Raw genomic sequence first — 20916 nt, forward strand, 5'->3', positions numbered from 1 at the left:
CCAGAAAGGTTGTACTAGTTTGCAGTCCCACCAGCAGTGTAAAAGTGTTCCCTTCTCTCCACATCCACGCCAGCATCTGCAGTTTTGAGATTTTGTGATGTGGGCCATTCTCACTGGGGTTAGATGATATCTCAGGGTTGTTTTGATTTGCATTTCTCTAATATATAGAGATGATGAACATTTTTTCATGTGTTTGTTAGCCATTCGTCTGTCATCTTTAGAGAAAGTTCTATTCATGTCTCTTGCCCATTGATATAAGGGATTGTTGGCTTTTTTCATGTGGATTAATTTGAGTTCTCTATAGATCCTGGTTATCAAGCTTTTGTCTGATTGAAAATATGCAAATATCCTTCCCCATTGTGTAGGTTGTCTCTTTGCTTTGGTTATTGTGTCCTTAGCTGTACAGAAGCTTTTCAGTTTAATGAAGTCCCATTTGTTTATTTTTGTTGTCGTTGCAATTGCCATGGCAGTCTTCTTCATGAAGTCTTCCTCCAGGCCAATATCTTCCAGTGTTTTTCCTATGCTTTCTTTGAGGATTTTTATTGTTTCATGCCTTAAATTTAAGTCCTTTATCCATCTTGAATCAATTTTTGTGAGTGGGGAAAGGTGTGGGTCCAGTTTCAGTCTTTTACATGTAGACATCCAGTTCTCCCAACACCATTTATTGAATAGGAAGTCTTTCCCCCAAGGTAAGTTCTTGTTTGGTTTATCAAAGATTAGGTGGTTGTAAGATGTTAGTTTCATTTCTTGGTGTTCAATTCGATTCCAAGTGTCTATGTCTCTGTTTTTGTGCCAGTACCATGCTGTCTTGACCACTATGGCTTTGTAGTACAGACTAAAATCTGGTATGCTGATGCCCCCAGCTTTATTTTTGTTACTAAGAACTGCCTTAGCTATACGGGGTTTTTTCCGGTTCCATACAAAACGCAGAATCATTTTTTCCAAATCTTGAAAGTACGATGTAGGTACTTTGATAGGAATGGCATTTGAATAGGTAGATAGCTTTGGGAAGTATAGACATTTTAACAATGTTGATTCTTCCCATCCATGAGCATGGTATGTTCTTCCATTTGTTAATATCCTCTGCTATTTCCTTTCTGAGGATTTCATAGTTTTCTTTATAGAGGTCCTTCACCTCCTTCGTTAGGTATATTCCTAGGTATTTCATTTTCTTTGAAACTATGGTGAAGGGAGTTGTGTCCTTAATTAGCTTCTCATCTTGACTGTTATTGGTGTATACAAAGGCTACTGACTTGTGGACATTGATTTTATATCCTGAAACATTGCTGTATTTTTTGATGACGTCTAGGAGTCTTGTGGTTGAGTCTTTGGGGTTCTCTAAGTATAAGATCATGTCGTCAGCAAAGAGGGAGAGTTTGACCTCCTCTGCTCCCATTTGGATTCCCTTTATTTCCTTGTCTTGCCTAATTGTATTGGCTAGAACTTCCAGCACTACGTTGAATAGTAAAGGTGACAGCGGACAACCTTGTCTGGTTCCAGTTCTAAGAGGAAAAGCTTTCAGTTTTACTCCATTCAGTAAAATATTGGCTGTGGGTTTGTCATAGATAGCTTCAATCAGTTTTAGAAATGTGCCACCTATGCCTATACTCTTCAGAGTTCTAATTAGAAAAGGATGCTGGATTTTACCAAATGCTTTTTCTGCATCTATTGAGAGGATCATGTGATCTTTATTTTTGCCTCTGTTAATATGGTGGATAACGTTTATAGACTTGTGTATGTTAAACCAGCCTTGCATCCCTGGGATGAAGCCTACTTGATCATGATGAATGACTTTTTTGATGATAAGCTGTAATCTATTGGCTAGGATTTTGTTGAGAATTTTTGCGTCTATGTTCATGAGTGAGATTGGTCTGAAATTCTCCTTTTTGTTTTGGTCTTTTCCTGGTTTTGGTATCAGGGTGATGTTTGCTTCATAGAATGTGTTGGGGAAGATTCCTTCTTCCTCAGTTTTTTGGAATAATTTCTGCAGTACAGGAATAAGCTCTTCCTTGAAGGTTTGATAGAATTCTGGAGTGAAGCCATCTGGACCAGGGCATTTTTTGGTTGGAAGCTTTTTTATTGTTTCTTTGATCTCAGTGCTTGAAATTGGTCTGTTCAGAAGGTCTATTTCATCCTGGCTAAGTCTAGGGAGAGGGTGTGATTCCAAATATTGATCCATTTCCTTCACATTGTCAAATTTCTGGGCATAGAGTTTCTGGTAGTATTCAGAGATGATCTCTTGTATCTCTGTGGGATCAGTTGTTATTTCCCCTTTATCGTTTCTGATTGAAGTTATTAGAGATTTTACTTTTCTATTTCTCGTTAGTCTGGCCAATGGTTTATCTATTTTATTTATTTTTTCAAAAAACCAACTCCTTGTTTCATTAATTTTCTGAATGATTCTTTTGTTTTCAATTTCATTGATCTCTGATTTGATTTTGGATATTTCTTTTCTTCTACTGAGTTTAGGCTTAGATTGTTCTTCTTTTTCCAATTCCATAAGATCTCTTGTGAGATTATTGATGTGCTCTCTTTCTGTTTTTTGAAAGTAGGCATCTAAAGCGATGAATTTTCCTCTCAAAACTGCTTTTGCCGTATCCCACAGGTTTTGGTAGCTTGTGTCTTCATTGTTGTTATGCTCAAGGAAGTTAATGATTTCCTATTTTATTTCTTCCTTCACCCATCTGTTATTCAACAGAAGATTGTTTAATTTCCATGCCTTTGGGTGGGCTTGAGCATTTTTGTTAGAGTTGAGTTCCACCTTTAGTGCCTTATGGTCTGAAAAGATACAAGGTAAAATTTCAATTCTTTTGATTCTGTTGATATTTGTTTTGTGTCCCAGGATATGATCAATTTTGGAGAATGTTCCATGGGGTGATGAGAAGAATGTATATCTTTATCTTTGGGGTGGAGTGTTCTATATGCGTCTATCAAGCATAGTTGTTCTAGGGTCTCATTTAAATCTCTTACATCTTTGTTTAATTTCTGTTTAGAGGATCTGTCCAGCTCTGTAAGAGGTGTGTTAAAGTCCCCTGTTATGATGGTATTATCAGATATCATATTGCTCAGACTGAGTAAGGTCTGCTTCAAGAATCTGGGAGCATTTAAATTGGGTGCATAAATATTTAGAATTGAAATGTCTTCTTGTTGTAGTTTCCCCTTGACCAATATAAAGTGACCATCTTTTTCTTTTTTGACTTTAGTTGCTTTAAATCCACATGTATCTGAAAATAAGATTGCAACTCCTCTTTTCTTCTGAATTCCATTTGCCTGAAAAATTGTCTTCCAACCCTTGACTCGGAGCTTTAATTTGTCTTTTGAAGCCAGGTGTGTTTCTTGCAGACAGCAAATGGATGGCTTGTGTTTTTTAATCCAGTCAGCCAATCTATGTCTCTTCAGTGGGGAATTCAAGCCATTAACATTTATTGAGATAATTGATAAGTGTGGTAGTATTCTATTCGTCTTATTTGGTGAGAGTCCATTGCTTAGTTTTGTCTTTTGCATCAGTGTGGAGGTTAGGTTCTGTCCTTTGATTTCTGAGTTCTTACTTTGCTGCTGATCCATTGTGGTGGTCAGTGTGCAGAACAGGTTGAAGTATTTCCTGTAGAGCTGGTCTTGTTGTGGCGAATTTCCTCAATGTTTGTATAGCCGTAAATGATTTGATTTCTCTGTCAATTTTGAAGCTTAGCTTAGCAGGGTACAGAATTCTGGGCTGAAAATTGTTCTGTTTAAGTAGATTAAAGGTAGATGACCATTGTCTTCTTGCTTGGAAAGTTTCATTAGAGAAGTCTGCGGTCACTCTGATGGATTTGCCCCTGTAGGTCAACTGGCGCTTACTCCTGGCAGCTTGCAGAATCTTTTCTTTTGTCTTGACTTTGGACAGGTTCATCACAATGTGTCTTGGAGAAGCTCGGTTAGAGTTGAGGCGACCCGGGGTCCGATATCCCTCTGAAAGCAGTGTGTCAGACTCTTTGGTGATGTTTGGGAAATTTTCTTTTATAATATTCTCTAGTATGGCTTCCATTCCTCTGGGGCATTCTTCTTCCCCTTCTGGAATTCCTATAACTCGTATGTTGGAACGCTTCATAAAGTCCCATAATTCTGACAGTGAACGTTCTGCTTTCTCTCTCTTCTTTTCTGCCTCTTTTGCTGTCTGAGTTATCTCAAGAACTTTGTCTTCTACCTCTGAAATTCTTTCTTCTACATGGTCTAACCTGTTGCTGATACTTTCCATTGTATCTTTAAGTTCCCTAATTGACTGTTTCAGTTCCTTCAGGTCTGCTATATCCTTTTTATATTCTTCATATCGTTCATGTCTTATTTGATTCTGTTTTTGGATTTCCTTTTGGTTATTTTCCACTTTATTAGCAATTTCCTTCATTGTTTTCATCATTTCTTTCATTGTTTTCAACATGTGTATTCTAAATTCCCTTTCTGTCATTCCTAACATTTCTATACTGGTGGAATCATCTGCAGTAGCTACCTCATGGTCCCTTGGTGGGGTTGTTCTAGACTGGTTCTTCATGTTGCCTGGAGTTTTCTGCTGATTCTTCCTCATGAGTGGTTTCTTTTATCTGTTTCCTTGCCCTAATTTTCCTTTCACTTCCTCTTGCTCTTGAAGTTCTTGTGCCTGTGGACTAAGGGTTACAGGACCAGAAAGGTGAGAAGGTTGAAGAGCAAAAAAAGGGGATGAAAGAAAGGAGGACCGAGTGATAAGAAAAAAAGAAAGATAGAGAAAGGAGAGGGGGTGGGTATAAGGAATATTGACAAAAAGAAGAGAGGCACAGAAAGAGGGAGACAGGGAAATATAGGTGTACAGTAGGGTACTTTGACACAACCTTAAAAAACCCCACCTTCTGGGGGTGCCCAGTTGCGTGGTTCCCTTGAGGTCAGCAGCTCTTTGCTAACCTGATCAGACACAGTACCCCACCTCCACCAAGTAGAGAGGAAAGACAAAAATGCTATAAATCAAACCAAAAGAAGAAAACAGAAAATTTTACAGGGATAAAATTGGGTGAAAAACCAAATTATATCAGTAGAAACACTAGCAAAAATGAAGTTGAAGTTATTAAAAAAGGCAGCAATGGGAAATTATAATTAAACTAGGAAAATTGAGAAAGAAAAAGGGATCTGTGTGGAAAAGATTGAAATTAAAAAAACAAAAGAACATCAGCAACGTCAAAATAAAGAAACAAAAAAAACAACCAAACAAAAAAAAAAAAGAAAAAAATACAGAACCAAAAACAAAGCAGTTTGTATATGTTATTGAATATTGTCTGGGCAACACGTGGTCTTCTGGGGTATAAGATGTTAGTCACAGTTCTGATACGACTGGAGGCTGCTGATCTCTCAAACCCCAGCAGGTAGACACCCTAAATCTCTCTTCAGCCTACTTAAAAGGCACTTTGAACTTGTAAACTTGCTGAGCAGAAGCTTTCCCAGCTTTCTCGCTGGAATCGCTGCTGAAGTGGCTATCCACTTACTCAGTGTGCCAAAACCGGTCTCACTCTGCCCCTGAGGGTTAGGGCTGCAAGGCGGCTCAAACCCCACCCTTAGGCTACTTGGTTGCTGGGTTACCAGCTCCCACCCGTTTGTAGCTCTGCGACCCTGAGGGCGGAGCTTGCCGGGGCAGATCACTGACAATGGATCCGTGTGACCCACCGCCAAACACTATTAGCTCCGTCTGGCTCAGCGGCTCAGACTGGGGCCCTAGACAACGGCCAAAGTTCTCCGCACTCCCGCTCAGGCCTTCCCCAAGGCAGTTCAACTCAGTGCCAAGTCCAAGGACATCAAAATAGTTCACAGGTAAGGCCTTTCTGGTTGCAGTCTCGCTGCTACTGAACTTACAGTTGTGGGCGGGTTTAGACGGATTGAACACACGTGACCACTTGCCGGTTTTCCACTGTTTTAGTCCTCCTCTTGGGTCCAGAAGTCTCTCGCTGACTCCCTGTATCTTCATAGGAGTGACGATAGGCAGTTCCCACCAGCCAGAGATGCCTGGAGTCCTATCTCCCCAGACTCACGGTGCCCAGATGCAAGGAAGCTGTTACTCGGCTGCCATCTTGCTCCGCCTCCCCTATTATTATATTTTTTAAGACAGACTCTCACTATATCACCCCCGGTACAGTGCCGTGGTGTCACAGCTTACAGCAACCTTAAATTCTTTGGCTTAAGCGATTTTCTTGCTTCAGCTTCCCAAGTAGTCCTCAGCTTCCCAAGTAGCGGGGACCACAGGTGCCCACTACAATGCCTGGCTACTTTTTTGTTGTAGTTGTCATTGTTGTTTAGCAGGCCTGGGCCGCGTTTGACCCCACCAGCTCCAGAGTATGTGGCCGACGCCCTAACCACTGAGTTTCAGGTGCTGAGCCTAATTTGATATTTTACTTTTTAATTTTTTTTTTTTTTTTTTTTTTAGCAACAGGGTCTGGCTTAGGTTGCGTGGGCTTGAACTCCTGGCCTCAAGCAATCCTCCTGCCTCAGCCTCCCAAAGTGCTGGGATTACAGGTGTGAGTCACTGCACCCAGGCTTCATGCTACTTAAAAACAGCAAACAAATCAATTTATTTTTTTAAAAGTAATTCTCTGTAAACTTCCCAAGTTAGTGAGAATAAGATAAGCACAAGGTTAGAATTGTTAAAATTACTGAAATCTAAAGAACTACATTGTTACAAAACTGCTGAAAAGAGGTCATTATGGCTTCCACTTGGTTTACTAAATAAGGTCTTGAACCTAAATGAGCAAGACCTACTCAAGGACACATTAGGTTTAGAATGAGAGACTTAGATTCTTATTTCCATCCCTGCTTTACTGCATGTACGTTTCTCCAAGTACTAGTGAACCCCACGAAAGCACCGATACTCAAATGTTTTTGAAATTTCCCCAAACAGAAATTTCATGTGGCTCCACCTATAGGAAGGGATAATCATGACATAGGCATATCCCTACTTTCCACCATGTGATGGATATGTTAAATGAAATCTCTGTGATTTTCTGATTCTTTAAAATGCTACCAGGTGCTCAATGCAGCATTACTTACAACAGTTAAATATTGGGAAAAAACTCAAAGATCCATATTTTGGAAAAGTATAACTGAGAACATCTACAGAGTAGAATACTATGCAGCAAAATAAAAAAGAACAAGAAACTCTTTAAGGCCTAATATTATACCTAGGCTCTAACATTAAGCGATAAAAGCACAATGTAAGTCAGGGTGTGTGTTCTATCTCCTTTTTTTAAGAAAAGGGAGGACGGATAATAATCTACATAGTCTGACTGGCTTGCATCTGCATGAAGAAACACAGAAGGTTATACAAAAAGTTCACAGAAGTACTATACCTAAGGAATGGGAGGAGCCAGCTGCACTACAGAAATGTTACTATTCAAAGGCCTTTTAAGGTTGACCCCTTTTGCAAAATTAAAATTCTTTTTGCAGAAGTACCTTGAGACTTCCCATTCTGGCCTACAGGATTATATCAGCCTAGACAGACAAATACTATTTACAAAATACTGCACATGCTTCTGGGAGAGCTGGGTGGTGAAGACAGGTGGAATGAGCCTGGCATTCAAAGGAAAAACAGTGCACAGGAGGCTGTGCGACTCCCCACAGGAGCTAGTCACATGCTTGGTTCTGGCCTTCTGACTCTGACCCTCCCTAGAGGAGGCAGGTATGGTGACACAGGGTTCTTTCAGAAGTTTCCACCACACAGTCCTTTCAAACACAGGTCAGATAATTGCTCTAATATTGAAAATAGACCAGAGAGGTTTCAATAGCTCGCAGGGCTCAATCTCCAATCCAAAAGTGACAAGAAAACAGGTCAAGGACCCAGAGCTTTGTGTAACTGGTGGGACCAGAACCCCAGCGGGGCTGGAAGCCAGGCAAACACACAAGTCTCAGACAGCCCGGTTGAATCCAGGTGGGATCCCAAATCCCCAGAAGATCAGGCACAAGATTTCTTTTTATTTGTTATTAGATGTGGAAAAGGAACTAAGAAATGCATTTTGATATGAACAAATGTCTGGTTTTATTCTACTGCCTTCTTTACCTTACTTTTTGGGGGGAAGAAGACTTAATATGCATATTTAAAGCTACAGTCTTGAAGGAATACCTAACAAAAATGTAGATGCTGCTCTAAATGCTCCTCCAGTGAATTGAGAAATAATTGTTTGTGCAATTTAAGTCATGGGGACTCAACAATTCTGTAACAAACCTTTCATACTGTCATACTACTGTGATAACTCATCACACCTACTCCTATTTCCTCCCTGGAGCCATTATTTCAGAAAATCATGGGCATTGCAAGTTGGTGAAGACCACAAAGTTTGTGATTCCCACTAATAAACAACAAACTTTATATGCTTTTGACTCACAAAACTGCTAAATTTCTCTAAGACTACTAAAGCAAGGAATCAATATTTGCTGAGCGTCTACATGTGGTTCTATCTAATCTGCCCTAGTGTCCTGGCACTCTATGGCAATATACCAATGAGGAACTCGGTAGGGTTTCGCAGCAGTCACAGCAGAGCTGGGGCTGGCGTCAAGTCTTTCTGACTCCAAGGTCAATGCTCTTCTTCTTCCTTCATCTCACACTGCCTCCCCTGGGACACAGAATATGAAGTGCACTTGGTTGCCTGGGGCTTGCCCTTGCAGGCCGGTCTACACATTTCCATTGCTCAGCTCAAGCAAACAACCATCATTAGGAACCACTTGCCCTGATCCTCAGAGGCTAAGAGGAGCAGAAGCCCAGGCCCTGATCTGGCTGTCAGCACCTGCTGGGACTCATCATTCTGCGTGATAAACTCCTCAGCCAAGCAGAAAGCAGAGCACGCCCTGCCTGGTGGGTGGAAAATGATTGGAGGGGCAGGGCAGAGAGTCCTCTCTGAGTAACAGAGACAGTGTGATGCACTGCCATGGCCTGGGAAGATTCCCGGAGTCTGGGGAAGACAGGTTGATAAGTGCTGGTCTTCCTCTTGGATCCTAAGTTGGCTCTCAGCAAGCTGTTTCAGGGACCAGGCAGGGACACTGTCTTTCAGACCTTCGAGAGCTGAATGAATGGTGGGGCACACTACTGTTGGTGACTCTCTTTGTGAGGTAAATATCTATATCTGGGCCTTTTTCTAACTTTAGAGGAAGCTTTACAGAATGAGAAGATGTACAATTAAATGGTCTTGAGAACAAGCACTCTCTCCCTCACCTCTACAACAGACTGGGAACTTGGCCATGGAAGCCAAGGAAGAGGTGTCCTCTGTCCGGATAATGAACCTTCATCCATACCCTCAAATACCTTGAAACTACCCAGATGTTGGCAGGCATGAGGCTGTATCCAGCAGTTCCTTTTCCTTTGTCCTTTCACTTTCCTCACCCCAGTGTCCTAACACAAGCGTGGATAGCCACCAAGGGCATGGGAGAGAATCTAAGTTTAAGAAGATAAAATGTAGACAGATCCAACAGAGGCAACCCAGGTGCACATTGGGAAGGTCACAGTAATTCCTGAGGAGGTCTCTCCAGGCAACACTTAAGCCAAGTAGGTACTCTCAGGGGGCTACACTCCAGGTTGTTACCAGAACAGCAGAGGGGCCAGGCAGGCCTTTGGGTCTGATTCCATGCAGTGGCCTGGGGACTGGGGCCTGAGCTCCCTAACAGGCAGTGTGTCCTGCTGAGCTCTGGGACCCATAATCTCCTGATTGCTTGCAGCTCTGCAAGGAGATATCAAAGCCAAGAAGAAACGGTCTGAAGCCAAAGGGGGGATGTCAAACAGGGAGGTCTGATGGAGTGTAGAAGGAGTCCATGGAGAAGGGGGGTGGGGGGGTGGGGGGCCAAGGGAGAAGAGAAGTCAGAATGAAATGAAACAGGGTTGTAGCCAACCCCCTCAGTAAAGTTCTGCCATGCATTCATTAACCCTCCATCAATGAAAACAAAATCCAGGGACCTGGTGCCTGCCTGCTGGGGCACATAAAGCTTTGGGGATATAATATCTTCCAGGTGGATGTGCCCAGAAGCACACAGAGGTGCCTGACAGGTCGTTTAAAACTGACTGTCAAGGTCAAAACAATACCACCTGCAGGCACAACTGAATGTCTTCCCCCATTCCCCGCCTCCGGGTTCTCTGTTGTTGTTTGTTTTAAACCAAAGCACAGTTTGAGCAGCAGACAAGCCTGACAACTGTTCAAACATATGTATGCACAACTTATTAGCTTGCAAAGAAGATATATGGAAGCTAAAAACAAGAGACTGGGGAGAGACAAGTTAGCCACTCATTCTGAGGGGGCTGAGGAGGAGGTCTGAGCCGTAAATTGCCAAACTGAAGAAAGAAGGCCTTCGTCAATGGAAGCCTCTCCTGATGCAGTGTTTGAAAATGCTATTTTGCACCGATGATGCACAGAGCAGAGGCGGTTATTATGAAATGAAGGGGCCCCTGCCCTTGAGATCTGTTTATTTTGCAATTAACTCGGGGTAAGAGAGGCCCCTTCTGAAACTTCTGCTTGGGGGCCTAAAATTTAAACGCCTACTGCTGCCTAGCTGCCCATGGAGTCCAAGAAAATCCAAGCCTCATGATGTAACTAGCTGTTACATCAAAAAGAAAAAATATATATGTATGTTAAATTGCTGAACGAAATCCAATTACCCCCACCCCTGCTCAAATAAAAAAATCTAATTAAATCAAAGAATGTTAGGGCTCTAAGACACTCTGCAGGCTATTCTAAACCAAACCCTTGCTTTTCCAGAGAAGAAAATCAGAACAGGGAGGGCTGGGGACTTGCCCAAAGTCCCCGCCTATGATTGGGTGCAGCTCCTAGGGAGCATAGCTTCCTTCCAAGGAACAGACAAGCAGAGAACATGGCAAGGGAGCCTTCCCCACCCTCTCACTTGCATGCTGAGGCCTCTTTCCTCAGTCTGGCTTTCTCACCTGAGAAAAGACATCAGTGGAAGCTTCCCAGGTGACGTTCATCCATATCTTACACCCAACACACAGTGCTCTCTAACACCTTCAGCAGCATCGGGCTGAAGCACCTATTAGCATTCCTAATGCCAAGACCCCACCCAAATGCATTGAATCTGAGTGTCTGTGGCAGGGCCCAGGCAGTTGCAGGGATCCCAGGGCATACGACGATTTGGTGGAGTAAAGGCAGAAAATAACAGAATTTACTTTTATAATTTTTTATCTTTAAAAATTTTCTATTTTATGTACCCAATATATCAACGCCATACAACTGATAAATAAATACAGCTTTATGAAGGAAGTGAAAGTGACTGCTCAGAGAGAGGTGTATAATCAGGAAAGTGGAGGGCCTCTGGCACTAAACTGTAGGTCTCCTGAGAGGGCAGGACCAGTGCTTCTTCACTGCCACACAGCAAGGCCCTTGCCCAAATGTGACACGTGCAGATTCTTACTCACCACTAACAGAATGAAAGATGAATTCCATAGCCAGCTTGGACTCCCAGATATTTCAGAATAGAAATGCTCCTCAAGGTATGTTTTAAGCAGCTAGTTTTTAGAAACCACATTGGTCCCAAAGCAATGCTGACTGTTGAGGGGGACCCATGGGCACAATAGTTGGGGGAATGCTGCATATCCTGGCTCTGTTTTCAAGAGGCAAAGAGACACTAGGATATTAAATTAGGATAATGAAGATATTAAAGGCTTTCTTAGAAGCCCTCCAGTAAAGAATCCCTTTTAACTTTGTTTAATCCATTTATTTCCTAAACTAATTAACCCATGGCAGTTCTTTTCCCCACATTATTAACATTCCACAAAACAAGTCTTCCTTGAAACCTACTTTTAGAAAATCCTGATTAGGCTAGAGATTTTATATTTCCTAGTGGCCACAGCATCATCAGCACTCATCATACCTGTCCATTGATGTGTTTATTAAATGAATTCTTGGTTTTGCCCATCCGTCACAATCTTCAGAAATTTCACATAAATGAAAAAAGCCAGAAAGTACAGCTGACTCATTCTGAAAGAAAAGTACCATCCTTCAATTCTCAGGGGGTCCTCATAGAGAAGATCAACTCAAAAACAGATTTGCCAATCACAGTTTCCAACAACTCGGGAAGGTGGCCTCCAAGGTACAAAGGCCCAATGGTAGGTTCCTGGGCTCACAAGGTACTTCCTCCTCCTTGCCTAACCCATGGCTTGGCTGGGGAGCCCAGTCCCACTTTCTTGGAATGAAGTTCCAAGACTTTCACTTTATGTTTGAGAAGGGGTAAGTGGTTATTTTTAGCAAGTTCACTGGGAAGGTGAAGGGCAGATTTGGTTTGTCCAACAACTGCAGATTTGGCATTTTGTCTTCAGGGAACAATGGGGAACCTGTGGCCTTCTGATTTCAAGACTGTTCTTTTTTTAAGCACCAAAGGAGGGAAGGAAAAGCTTCATCGTTCTCTGCAACATCCCTTTTAATAAAAGGATTTGTTCTGTAAAATTTAGATTCGGTCAAAAGGCCACACTCATGGATTCAGGAGGCCAAATGCAGCCCCACGGCCGCACGTTCCCCCGTCCCCTTCTGAGAAGTAACCTCTACAAACAGCATGGTTAGTTAACCAAGAAATACAACATGCTCTACTCTGAGCTCCACTGTGTGGTTAAATCAGGGTGGATTTCTGCATTGTACTTTCAACTCCCACTTAGTATTCAATATTTTTTAAAAAGTTCTCCAGTTTTTAAAGGAATATCTCCTCATATCTGTGGTGCTTTAATATAATCAAGTTAACAAAAGGTAGCTGAGGTACTCATCTAATTACATTTTGGGGTAAGATAAAGAGACGAGGAAATTTCTCACCCTCTTTATGCAAACAGGCCTCTGAGACTCAGATGCCCAGTCAGTTCCAGCTGTATACTGGCTGCAGTGCAACAGAGGCAATGTTCCCTCCACGCAGAGCTGCTCATACCTTGTACCTTGCTTGAGAACTTTTTCTGGAATTGGTGTTGTCCCCCAAAGAAGTGCATCCTTAAAAGAAATACTTACCTAGGTCCATGGCCCATATATACATATGAGAGCCCAGAAACCCATAGTATTTGCTCACTTCGTAGCGGCCTGACAGAAAGAGCCTGCAAGATTTGGAATATCCCAATTTAGGCAATTTTGTGCATTCGACGCCAGTGTTCTTTCTCACCCAGGGAGTGTATGTTCTATTCAGTAACGAAACTTCTGAAGAAAAGTAAATGTGAAGGGGGGGAAGGGAGCCTTTTCTCTGCGATGGAAAATGGCAAGGCACTGCTGACCATTTCAGGCTCCAGGACTGGAAGAGATTAGGAGCCTATGATGACATCAATAGAAAGAGGCGATTACAAATGTAGGCAGAGGGATGATTGCTTCAGGAAGGCCTTTCAAAGGCCTGACAACTTCTCTTGAAGGATGGCCCCCGCAGTGTTCTCTGAAGGTAGGCCTGTCAGTCTATGTGTGTGGAGAACAGTTCAAAGAAAACAAAACGCTTAAGCGTAATCTTTCAGAGGTTGAGGAATCATGGCATAATGATGATAAAATGCTACTTATGGACCCGACAAGCAACGCAGCTGTTTGATGGCAAGAAGAAGATTCTAGCTAAACCAAAAGCTATGAGTTCACTCTGCCTGTTGCTCCAATAGAATAAAGGGAGCCTGGCCCCCCAAATACTCATGGGTTCCAGGAACTTTCCCAGTATCCAGATTCTATGGCTACCACCAAACCAGCCCACAGTGAATGCTGATTTTCAATGTTATCTTTGATCATAGTGACACTACAATTTCCATGGGAACATCCCAAGGCAAATATATATGTACATGTGTATGTGTGTATTATATATAATTATATAATTATACATATATTATATTATATATTATAATTATATTATATATATAATTATATATATAATACACACACGCACATATATATGTGTGTGTATATATATATGTACATTCAGTGTGGGGGGTATACATATATATCCTCAGAGACAGTTGTAGTTAAGTCCTGCCTGAGTCTGAACCCCTGGACTCTAACAGCCATCCCAGGTTGATGTCATTTTACTTGTCTCTCTGACTTCCCGTCTTTAAGTGACTTGAGACATTATATATCCTCCTATACCTGATCTGTAAAAACTGGAAGCTACACATACATCCTCACTACCTACCTCACTTAGTACAAACTGGTATTGTCAAAACTAACAAAATCCTGGATGCCAAGGGCTTTCAGAGTCCCAGAAGATCATCACTTTATGAATACCAGTTATTATTTCAGGACAACAAAATGAAAGAACCAAAACACATTAGAAGGGAAGAGCCCCTCCCCATAACATAGGACAGAAAAAGTCAAATAATTTTCTCAGGAAGAAAAAGAGAATCAAAAACAAAATGGAGAAAATGAACACAAAGAAAGCAACAAAGGGGATGTATCAGAGGGGGCATAAATCACCTTGCATATACCTCATTACTCAGACTCATTCTGTTTGTTCATCTCTACAGCAACGGCAGGGCTGCCAGTAAACAAGGGATTAAAATTTTACAGAAAAAAAAAAGGATGGTATGAGCTGCTTTCTGTCATTCACACCCACCTGTTTAAAAAAGCAGAGAACTATATTAAAGGAAAACAGGAGAATGGTCTGCCCATTCAAAATATATTTTAAAACAATCCATGCAGAAAATTGAGAATGTATTAAATTCTGAGAAATAAACAATAACAAGAAACAAAACCCACACACAAACCAAAAAATACGGAGCACATCAGAGAAATGAGATAGGCTGGCAGCTGTGGTGAATGGAAAGGCCACCCTAACTTCAGGCTCAAAGTTTGATTCCGAAAGAAAAGAACTGCTATGGTTGTATCCTACCTTGAAACCAGGGAGGAGAGGGAGGGGGTCACCTCTCCTGAAATTTAAAAAGGATTATTTATAAGTACGGTGGTTTGGGTTTGGGAGATCAGAAATCCAACCAGAAGCTAACAAAGAACAAGCAAAAAAAAAAATTCTCAAAGCTGTGAAACCTTACTACTTAAGATAATGACAGAAATTTATGACTGCTTCCTTTCCCCAGCACAAAGGAGCACAATTAGCAGACTGAAAACAACAGGCCCTTTGTAGCAGCATGTTATGTTTTGCTTATTCTATTACACATTGGCTGGGAGATAAGAATAAACAGGACAACACCCTGTCTCACCAGGGGAGGAGTAGGTGGAGGGAAAGGCTGGTTACATTCACTCTTGGGCATGTATGTGCACACCGTTTACATGCAAATTGAGGTACTTAAGAAAATTGTGCATGCAATAGTCAGGAACTAGTATAAGCATTCAGAAGTCTTTTATTGCACAATCAAACCTTTTAAGCACAAGCCAGGTGTAATAGGGAGCTTTATAGTTTTTCTTTCTTGTGAAGCATGTTGAAGTAAATAGTTAAGTAATTGATAATTATTTCTCTATGCTCTTTATTTATCAACCTATTTTTGTTCAGTCTTAAAAAAATAAAAACTCGGATGAGCAAAGATATAAACATAGCTTCCCTCTCTGTGACCTATGGTGTCAAAATAGCTTGCAAAGAATCAATCAGCAACCACCAGGAGAAGAAAATGTGGTGATCTGAGACTTCCTGATTCTTTGCAAAGGGGATAGCTGGCCAGTTTGGGCACCAAGTTCTCCGAGGGATCCAGCATTGGAGAATTCTGCTTAAGAACAGCAGCTGCTAAGCTAATCGGGTTGTAACTAGCTGATCACAAGATGGGATGGCAACTACAGTCCCAAGAACTTGAGACACTGCCTCCACCACCCCTGACTGCCTGGAATGACCAACCAGATTTATGTACCTCTGCCATTTCTTAGTGGCTCTCTCTCTCCCCCCACCCCCTTCCCATATGTGTTGGCAGCTCAGATGACCCGAACTGAAAGGCCTTAGGTGACCCAAATCCTGAAGGACCATGGGATCCGCTGGAGCCCAGAGTGAGTTTTAGGAGGGGGCTGAGGAAAGCCATTCTAAGAGCTCACTGCCCACCTGCCATACTGACCTTCATCCTGTACCTCCAACCATGACAGTGGTTCTCACCTCAGGCCTTCGGACTGGAACTTCCTCAGCCTGGGTTGCTTCTACCAGATGGTCACAAGGCTGGCTCCTTCCCATTCTTCAGTCTCATCCTGAACATCACTCTTAAAAGAAGTCTTCCCATCCTCTCCTAATGATGCTACCAATTCTCCCACTCTGGCACTTATTTGGCTTTATTTTCCTTATAGCACCCGTCTTAATGATTTGTTTTCACATATACTATTTTTCTTCCCTGACTAGAATATCTACTCCATAAGGACAGAGACCTCATCAGTCTCGTCCACCCTTGTAGGCTCAGCATCTTAATTATTATCTGGCACATAGTACATACTTGATAGAAATGTATTGCAAGAATGAAGAAATTAATAAACAAACAGTAAACAAATGAACAAGGCAATCTGGTGTAGCATCAGTAGAAAAAAGGTGAAAGCAGAATTTGTCACCTACCATTGACCACATTGCTGTCATTTTTTTCCTCTCAATTTTCCAAGTGGGACCATGGGTGATGCTACATGTGAATAACTGAACTGCAACGTGGAGCTAAAGAACATACGGCCTTTTTATTCTGTTCTTCAAATAGAAACCACCCTGAAATAATTTTCAGGATTTTTCTTTTTTTTTGAGACAGAGTGTTACTCTGTTGTCCAGGCTAGAATGCTGAGGCATCCACCTAGCTCAAAGCAGCCTCAAACTCCTAGGGTCAAGCAATCTTTCTGCCCCAGCCTCCTAAGTATCTGGGACTACAAATGTCTACCACAATATTTCTATTTTTAGTAGAGATGGGGTCTTGCTCTTGCTTAGGCTGGCCTTGAGCTCCCAAGGTCAAGGGATCCTCCTGCTTCAGCCTCCCAGAGTGCTAGAATTACAGGAGTGAGCCACTGCACCCAGTCGATTTGCAGGGTATTCTTAAAATTCAAATATGGGGGGGGGGGGAAGAAGAAGAACATATTGAGATGTCAGCAAGGTAGTTCTGCCAACCTAATTATGCCCCGTGACGTGTAATTGTGAACTGCTGAAAGACAAATGGTGAAGCAAAGCATTTATTATAAACACATACAGAGGTAAGAATGAGGTATTAATTTTAAGCAACTGTCATAAATCTGGTCCCAGGACATTATTCCATTAACATTATTGCTATCATAACAAAGTGTGTAAGTGTGACGATGAGCTCCTTTAATGTATTTCTCAATACTGGGAAATTAGGCTTACTAGCCAACCCCTAGCTAAGACACCAAGAACGTACAAGGATGCAATGAAGGTGGCAGAATAATAGTTATAGCAACAGTCGAAGAGAGCTGCTGTGCATATGGGAGATGCATTTAAAATGCATCCATATCTTTGCATAGACATCACAGTACTCAATCTAAGAGATGTACACTCCACGGCTCCTGTCTTTATGAAGGCTAAAATACAATGAAACAAAACCAGAAAGCCCACATATACCAAATGAGAAAAATATGGGAATGGAACTATCAATAGAGTATATTAAAGGCAAACTCAGAATAGGATGAAAGCATCTCTTCCCTGGAAGAGCAATTCAGAAAAGGACTAGGAGTGGGAAGAGGGGGTCAATAGGTCATAGCTGCTGCTATATTAAAAGGTGATAGTACGGATAAATGTTCTAGTTACTGCTATGTTTGAAAAGCATTCCGAATCCTAAAACATTGTTTGCATATTTATCTCCTTGTAAATTGACTTGTCATTAACATATAATCAAGATGTTCAAATGTAATTGTTTCCACTTCAGTGAAAAATCAGAGTTGGGCTCAGAAACAGAACCAGAGAGAAGAGTTTTAAGCTCACTTATACAAACTATGATATATAGTATTTCATACAGTGAAATCATCATGGATATTATCCAAAGTTTTAAGAATCTCTTCAACTTGGTTAATAATAATTCTCCCATTTTAGTTCATGTGGGAATGTTTAAGGGCATTTGCCAAAAAAGAATACTGAAATGGTATAAAATGGTATTCATTATAATTAAGGCCTAATCACTAAAGGAATCCAGAGGAATGGAATTTATGATCTCGCATGCATGTTTATAAAATATAGACTCAGGAAAGAGCCATTTAATTTACCGAGAAATCCTCTGATCTCTCAGCATATTATAAGTAGCAAGACCGATGGCAAGTTTCAGTGTGGAGGTCTTTTCGGTCTGCACCTCCTAGCCCGGGGGTCTCTCTATTCCTGTGTAGGGTACAAAGTCACCTCACAAGACTGTTGGTTTTGTTCCAGCTTTGCTTTACAGAACCTCAAGCAAAGCCCTGACCATAAATAAAGCAGCAGGGCCCCAGCAGCCAGCTGAGTCATAAACCCCACTCAGCTGCATGTGGCTCAAGGTGTTGGGATCCCGATAGAGTCAAGCCAAGCAAGTGGAATCAATTTAAGTCAGAGCCTGGAAAAACACAGAGCTCCCCCTTGCCCACCCCAACTGGCAGTGGAAGACACCACAGTCGTCCTTCCACAACTAAAATGCAGGGGACGGTAATGAAGCCCAGAAAAACATCAAGACCTGGGCAGACTTTATTTCCACAGTCTAAAAAGGAAAAAAAAAAAAAAAGATTTTTGACAAGCAACCACAAATTCTTAAATGTACAGTTCTCTTGTTTTTAAGCATAATAGCGGTCTTGTTACTTCTAAGTTATTATCACCATCACATATTTTTGACATTTGTGCCCAGTACCATTTGGCCTTGGGGTACTTAGGCTTATTACTTTAAAAATACGGAGTTAAGCATGTTAAAATCACTTTAAATCTCTCAAAAAGCAGCAAACACACAGCCTACCTGCTTAGGCATGTAAATGTGAAAAGAGAAGCTTTATAGAATGGCCTGCAGGTCAACAAATTCTGGGTTTGGCAGACTAATGCCAGGAAGGAGCTATAGAAAATAAGGTCCTGTGTATGAAAAATATTCTGCTTTTGGTTCCCTCAGGCCAGAACTTGGAACCATTTGCAAACATGCCCTAAAAAACTGCAACTCTCATAAAGTGCCAAAAACTCCCAAATAAACATGGCCCCTCAAAACTGTGTACAAATGAGAAACATTTAATGAACAACCTTTTCTTCACCAATAATTCTGCTTAAATTAAGTTCAGCAGACTCTTCAAAGGGACCAAAGAAGCCCCCTCGTTAAGAGAAATTCTATATATGGACATCCAAGACAATTACGTGATGCACATAACCAAATATATATAATCATCCTCGTTTCTATAGTCCCATATCTTCATAAATACAGGATAAAAATCAGCCTAAATGACTTTCTCAGACCTTCTCAAGGATTAAGGCAAGTCAGCCAACTTTTTAAAAGTATATGTATGTAGTAAAGATCAAAAGCAAATGTTCTGGTCAGTTCTCTTCTACTCATGGGTTTTACTAAGAATGTGTGCAGTTTTCAGGGAAAACACCACAAATGACAGCTGCTCAAAAGCATGGAAATTAATTGGCAGCAGGAATTTCCTTGACTAATAGGGAAAAATTTGAAGTCACATGTTTTGATGAGCTTATTTTTCCCATCCTTAGTCAAGCATATTCACTGTTAATGATTAAGATTTTCAAATAGAAATACAACCAAGTAAAATCCTGAGTACATTCCCTATTTTTTCTCACTGGAACACAACTACCCGTGACTGAATGAACAATAGCATTAATGAATAGATTTTAGCTGTAAATAATATATAGGGGAGAGCTTCAACTCGCAGGTTTTGATTTTCTATAGGAACTAAACCAAAACACAGTAAGAATAATGCATTTACTGTATTAAAAAATAGTTGCAAGACAAGTGAGAGAGAAAGCAATCTGCTTTGAGCTGTTTTGCTAGTAGTGGAGCTGGATTTACACTGATGCATCCATGGTCTCTCACTCTCAAGCTGTTGCCCTTGTGACTAGTGGTGAGAATGGATGAGACAGCTGGTCAGGATTAGGTGAGCAGCCTGTGGCCTTGTAAAGTCGTGGTACTGTGCCCAGAGCCTGATGCCATGACCTTGGACTCATCAGCATTATGTTCTTATCACCCAAGCTAACAGCCACTGATCACCCATGATCCAACATATACCACTCCATTCTAATCCCAGCAACAACGCAAGCTTTTTATTTTTATTTATTTATTTATTTTTTTGTAGAGACAGAGTCTCACTGTACCGCCCTCAGGTAGAGTGCCGTGGCGTCACATGGCTCACAGCAACCTCTAACTCTTGGGCTTATGTGATTCTCTTGCCTCAGCCTCCCGAGCAGCTGGGACTACAGGCGCCCGCCATAATGCCTGGCTATTTTTTTTGTTGTTGCAGTTTGGACGGGGCTGGGTTTGAACCCGCCACCCTTGGCATATGGGGCCCGAGCCCCACTCACTGAGCCACAGGCGCCGCCCAATAAGCTTTTTATTTTTAAGGCAATCCAAATTGAGCCCATGACACCCAAAACCTCATGCATGATGGAGTATATGTGAAAACTGTCCCTTCAAGGCAGCAATGAGATGTCCAAGCATGTGCAAGGAAAGCAAGAAATAGTCAAAGAATTTCCAAAGCATATAGCCTCAAATGCCACAGTGGAGCGACATACCTGGCCATACCCAGACTTGGAAAGTTGGCAGGGACGATAAGTACATCCAGCCGGGAGAACGGGTGTGTTCCTAGGACAGAATGTGCTGCTGAGAGGCAAGGAGGGATCAACCGCAGAAGGGTCTCTTGGCAGGCACTCTTGAGGCACATCGGGGCAAAGACACGATGAGGAATGATCTCCTGGGTGGTGGCAGAAGGATTCTGAAAGCGGCAGGGGTATTCCATGTGACCACAAATGCCAATGTACCTGGGGAACAACACAAAATAAATACTACATAGACGCACTTAATAGCGAACTGTGTTTATTCTTCTTGCCATGGAGGTGAAGAACTCTTGCAGATGTGGACAACTTTAGGAGACAGTG

The 20916-nt window shown here is 41.7% G+C and overlaps 1 protein-coding gene across 3 annotated transcripts in view; it reads right to left on the reverse strand.

Annotated features, from left to right (window-relative positions):
* AOPEP (aminopeptidase O (putative)) overlaps nucleotides 1-20916 on the reverse strand; it is a 422485-nt gene that overhangs the window by 291021 nt on the left and 110548 nt on the right. For all 3 annotated transcript variants that reach the window (XM_053577274.1, XM_053577284.1, XM_053577293.1), the window contains exon 5: nucleotides 20554-20799. In XM_053577274.1, coding sequence (XP_053433249.1) covers nucleotides 20554-20799 — 246 coding nt within the window. The remainder of the gene's footprint in view (nucleotides 1-20553; nucleotides 20800-20916) is intronic.

Source organism: Nycticebus coucang, chromosome 2, assembly GCF_027406575.1.
Source record: "Nycticebus coucang isolate mNycCou1 chromosome 2, mNycCou1.pri, whole genome shotgun sequence".
Classification (NCBI taxonomy): Eukaryota; Metazoa; Chordata; class Mammalia; order Primates; family Lorisidae; genus Nycticebus; species Nycticebus coucang.